The 5,061-nt window shown below is 36.3% G+C and overlaps 1 protein-coding gene across 3 annotated transcripts; it reads left to right on the forward strand.

Moving 5' to 3' along the window:
• The first annotated feature begins 300 nt into the window (after positions 1-300).
• On the forward strand, positions 301-4,628 carry LOC107873505 (probable serine/threonine-protein kinase PBL9). Of its 3 annotated transcripts, none has more exons than XM_047414666.1 (7): positions 301-586; positions 1,268-1,379; positions 1,889-2,199; positions 2,544-2,679; positions 2,771-2,913; positions 3,008-3,131; positions 3,940-4,628. In XM_047414666.1, the coding sequence occupies exons 2-7, from the start codon at positions 1,328-1,330 to the stop codon at positions 4,380-4,382; spliced, it is 1,209 nt and encodes a 402-aa protein (XP_047270622.1). In that variant the 5' UTR covers positions 301-586; positions 1,268-1,327; the 3' UTR covers positions 4,383-4,628. The 3 variants fall into 3 exon arrangements, with proteins under 3 accessions (XP_047270622.1, XP_047270623.1, XP_047270624.1); XM_047414667.1 differs by having other exon boundaries at positions 321-611; XM_047414668.1 differs by lacking the exon at positions 301-586 and adding an exon at positions 614-722.
• The last annotated feature ends 433 nt before the right edge of the window (positions 4,629-5,061 follow it).

A 5,061-nucleotide genomic window follows, 5' to 3' on the forward strand; every position in this document is an offset into this window, starting at 1 on the left:
ATCTTAATCAATACCCATAATCATCACAATTAACTATTACTATCACTTCAAAATACCCACCTCATCATTCAATATTACTATTAGCTATTACTATCATCAACCATTCCTAATAGCCACCTTCACCTCTAACTACCATTTAGCACCCCACCATTAACTAAGATCATCTTTAACTGAAATTTACAATCACGACCATCGTCCATCATTATCAATCACCACATAGCTTCTTAAAATATTTATTTATAATATATACTACTATAATATATTAAATTTAATCTAGTACAAATACACCAAATATGCCTGCCACAAAATTCAAAGCAAACACCTTTGTAGGTGTACGTAGTGTGCGTGAATTAAAGACCAACAGTCCAAAGAGAGAGAGAGAGATTACAGCTTTAAAGATATGTAGTAGGACCAGCCCACCATTAATATCACCTTCTACCAACCTTCCTCTTCCTCAAGCCTACATTTTTCTAATTCATTACTCCTTGTTTTCTTCAAAGAAACCTCTGCATCATATACACCTACAAGCAGCCATCATCCTCTTATCTTTCCATTCCTGCTGACTTTTCTTGAAAACAAAAAGGAGGTGGGGTACTTATTTTCTTGATAAGGTTCTCGTTTTTTTTTTTCTTTTTGCTTAAATTTTATTTATTATAATCTTGGTTCTTGAAAAAACAAGTCATTTTTTGGTTTTTGGCTTGGAGAAGAAATAAAAAGAAGAGGTGGGGGTGCTTATTTCTTGAAAAGACTGTCTTATTTTGCTTTAATTTGAGTTACTATAAATTTGGTTCTTGAAAAACAAGAGTCATTTGGTGGGAGTTTTTTTCTTTTTTTTTTTCCTTGGAAAAAACTGTCTTTTTTTACTTCAATTTAATCTATAATCTTGGTTATTGAAAAACCAAGAGGTGAAGTTGCTTATTTTCTTGAAAATATTGTCTTTTATTTTACTTTCACTTGGTTTATTATAATTTTGGTTCTTGAAAAAATAAGTCATTTTTTGGTGGAAGCTGAGGTTTCTTTTCTTGGAAAAAACTGGCTTTATTTATTTTTTACTTTAATGTGATAGTATTATAGTCTTGGTTCTTGAAAAAACAAGAGTCATTTGTTGGCAGCTGTTTTTTTTTTTTTTTGTCTTTTGAGAAGAAATAGAGAGACTCTGTTTTTTTTTTAAATTTCTGTTTTCTTCGTATTAGAGCTTTGAGTTACTTGGATCTGTTATTTTTTTCTTTTTTTTTTTTACAAGTGTGTTGTGTTGTGTGATCTACAGAAACAAAGAAGTTTTGTGAAGGAAGGAGGAGAATCTAAAGGGGTGGTTTTTTTTCTTCTCATGGGGATATGTTTGAGTGCTAGAATTAAAGCTGAAAGTCCATTTCATACAGGTATTCATATTATAAAGATTTCTTCTTTAGCTTGAGATTTTGCACAATTTGCAAGTTTTAAATCTTTTTTTTTTGTTTTTTGCCCAATTTTTCATTGTTTCATTTTAGGAGGATCATTTCTTTGTTCATGTAATTGCAATATCATCAGTTTCATTTCCATCGTAATAGTCATGTAAATTTAGCTTTCAGCAAGGTGGCTAGTTGGAGTTTTTGTTAACTTTAGCTTGTAATATTTGTACCCTCTATTTGGTAATAATAGTTGTACGTACTGATTAACGTACCTTGTTGCTTTTTTTTTTTTTTTTCAAAAAAAATAAAATAATAATAATAAATTGTGGGGTAGGGGAAGGGGATTACAAGGTGGAGAATCGAGCCCTCACCGACCGACGAGCCGGAAGTTCAGTTAGCTAACAAACTGAGTTACTAAGATTCTTTGTGGTTTAAGAAGTTTATTGTACTCTAATGGGGTTAATTATTGTTAATCTAATGTTTTAAGAGAGCTGTTACAGGGCTAAATTCAAGATCTGTTAGCACCGATGGAGGGAATGATAGCAATCCCAGCTCCAGGGTACCACCAGCTACTAGAAGTGAAGGAGAGATATTACAGTCTCCAAATTTGAAGAGCTTTAGTTTTTCTGATCTCAAAACTGCCACCAGGAACTTTCGTCCTGATAGTGTGCTGGGAGAAGGTGGATTTGGATCGGTTTTCAAAGGGTGGATTGATGAGAACACGTTCGCAGCTACCAAGCCTGGGACAGGCGTGATCATTGCTGTGAAAAGGCTAAATCAAGAAGGTTTTCAAGGTCACAGGGAATGGCTGGTGAGTTTCTTTATGTTCCATTTGGTGATGTACGATTCCATTTAAACTTAAGTGCACTGATTATCCCATTAACTAAGAGGCGGAGCTAAATCATTTGCTACTAGCTTTTGCAATGTCCTGTATTTGTATTAGGAAATTCATTTAATATGCACGAACATTTACTTGCAGACCTAATAACAAAGATGAATTATGGGTTTCGAGGCAAGTTCAGAGCCCATAAACTTCAAATCTTGGACTCTGCCTCTGCATGAATTGTCGTGCTTACTTATTAATACTTTGTTAGTGTCAACAAGGTTGTAAAGCTTGTCTGAGTTCTCATTTGCACTGTGTTTGTATGTTTTTAGGCCGAAGTAAACTATTTGGGACAGTTTTCTCATCCTCATCTTGTAAAGTTGATTGGCTATTGCTTGGAGGATGAACACCGGCTTTTGGTTTATGAGTTTATGCCTCGAGGAAGCTTGGAAAACCATTTGTTTAGGAGTGAGTTTTTGGTCCCTTCCATTCGTAATTTCAACTCTAAAATATGGTCATTGACTCCTTTGGAGTAAAATTGTTCGTTGTTCTGTAACAGGAGGTTCTTATTTCCAGCCTCTATCTTGGAGACTACGCTTGAAGGTTGCTCTAGGAGCTGCAAAGGGGCTTGCTTTTCTACACAGTGCTGAGACAAAAGTGATATATCGAGACTTCAAAACCTCGAATATTTTGCTCGATTCAGTATGTGTCCGATGTGATCTCTGTGTAATTACTTGCTTATTATGAACCAACAAACCTGTGCTTACTTGGTGCTGTTTCTCTTATAACATTGTAGAACTACACCTCTAAACTCTCAGATTTTGGACTAGCTAAGGATGGGCCAACGGGTGATAAAAGCCACGTCTCTACAAGGGTTATGGGGACCTATGGATATGCAGCTCCAGAATACATGGCCACTGGTATGGTGTCTTAGTTTCCTCTCTTGTTCCCATGCAGCCTAACATCCATAGACAGGGACGGCTCAACAAAGTTTGAGGCCTAAAGCCAAACTTCGATGAGATGCCAATTTTTATTTAGTCTAGACCATCAATATAATATATGAGTGACTATTATGTTTTAAGGAACTTCCGTGGTTAGATAAATAACTTTCTTATATTTTCGTTTTATGATGATCTCAATTTTTTATCACTAATTAAAAAATAAATATTTCCATTCACGCGAATTATTCAAACTTACTTTGAAGTTTTCTATTAGCAAAATATACCGTTTACTTTAAATACGCCGAAAATATATATGTTTAACCCTACTATTATTGAAAAATGAGGCCCTCGAATGTTTGGGGCCTAAAGCCCCTGCCTTACTTGCTTTATGCAAGAGCCGGCACTGTCCATAGAGTTCGAAATTTAGGATGATATTAGAGACTGATCAGGACCTCTTTGCATCTATGATGGAACATATCCTCTTACACAAAATCCATTTTACAAGCAGTTTTCTCTTTTATATTTTTAATTCACATTCTCATTTTCAAGAAACTCAATTCACTTGTGGTGCATTTGCACTGCACTCCATAGCCTAGTCCACAGTTCATCAATGCTCTTGCCGGGTGCATGAGGGACTTTGATTTCTTGATTTTGGGATTTTAATCAGCTGATGCAACCTTGTATTCTTGATTGACTTTCCATGTCGCGTTGAACCATTATCATAAATCACTTGTACCCTGAATTATCTATTTACTCATTTCCCATTTGACTCATCCGTTTGATACAGGTCATTTGACTAGCAAGAGTGATGTGTATAGTTTTGGAGTTGTCCTCCTCGAAATGCTATCTGGTCGTAGGGCAATCGACAAGAATAGACCATCCGGAGAACACAACTTAGTGGAGTGGGCGAAACCTTACCTGGGTAACAAACGTAAGGTCTTCCGCGTTCTGGATACCCGTCTTGAAGGCCAGTATTCAATGGACGTGGCGAGTAAAGTAGCTAACCTTGCCTTGCGGTGCCTATCAAAAGATCCTCGGTTTAGACCAAGCATGAGTGAAACTGTTAAAGAACTGGAGCAACTTTATCAGCAATCTAAAGATTCTGGAAATACTCGCACTCACAGTAACAACCGGCCTAGACCACGTAGACGGAGTGCTGGTGATGTTACTAGTAGAAACACTTCAGTTGCTTATCCGAGACCGTCTGCTTCTCCTCTTTATGCTAAATAATTAAACAAATGATTGAAAGATGCCTTAATTTATTATTTTTTGTCTTTTATGTTTTTCATGCTTGATGAGTAGTTGAGGCTGATGAAGAACCTGCACATACATTTGCAGAATCAGCCGACTGATTGTACAGTTGTTTTGATTAATGTATTGTATCGATACTTCCTGTAGGTCCTGAATGTGTTTGTAACTTGAGGTGACGGTTTTTTTTTGACACAGCAAGGGAATGCAAAGTGCTATTTTGCATAATTGATATTAGCAATGTTTGGTGTCTTTTTTCTTACAATCCTATTCTACCCTGTCCGGACCCTCACTTGTGGGAGCGTATGTTGTAAACGTTGGCAACCTTTTCCCCTATGGAAAGTTCTTTACCTTTCATAGTCAAGTGGTACTTGTTTTTATGTCTATTTCAACTTTTCTATCTCTTACATCCCTTTTTTAGAATGTGTGGGATGCATGAGACTTGGATCCTTCAGTGTTAAGTATTCACTAATAGAAAGAGTGACAGGTTCAAAAAGTCAAAAAGGGAAATAGTAGTGGAAAATTTTGATGCTATCCATGGGAGATGTAAGAGGAGTGATCACAGGACAATGCAGAAAGTTGCAACTCAAATTCTTCTTTCCAACATTAGAGGGGCCTTCTTGGGGGTCCCAAAGAAGATCAGTAGTGCTATATTCCAAAA

The sequence above is a fragment of the Capsicum annuum genome, chromosome 6 (assembly GCF_002878395.1).
Source record: "Capsicum annuum cultivar UCD-10X-F1 chromosome 6, UCD10Xv1.1, whole genome shotgun sequence".
Classification (NCBI taxonomy): Eukaryota; Viridiplantae; Streptophyta; class Magnoliopsida; order Solanales; family Solanaceae; genus Capsicum; species Capsicum annuum.

Bases quoted from the DNA above. Each gene is read 5' to 3' on its own strand.
- LOC107873505 (XM_047414666.1), top strand. From the start codon at position 1,328: ATGGGGATATGTTTGAGTGCTAGAATTAAAGCTGAAAGTCCATTTCAT. The intron at 2,200-2,543 runs GTGAGTTTCTTT...GTATGTTTTTAG, and splicing joins AAGGTCACAGGGAATGGCTG to GCCGAAGTAAACTATTTGGG. The intron at 3,132-3,939 runs GTATGGTGTCTT...CGTTTGATACAG, and splicing joins TCCAGAATACATGGCCACTG to GTCATTTGACTAGCAAGAGT.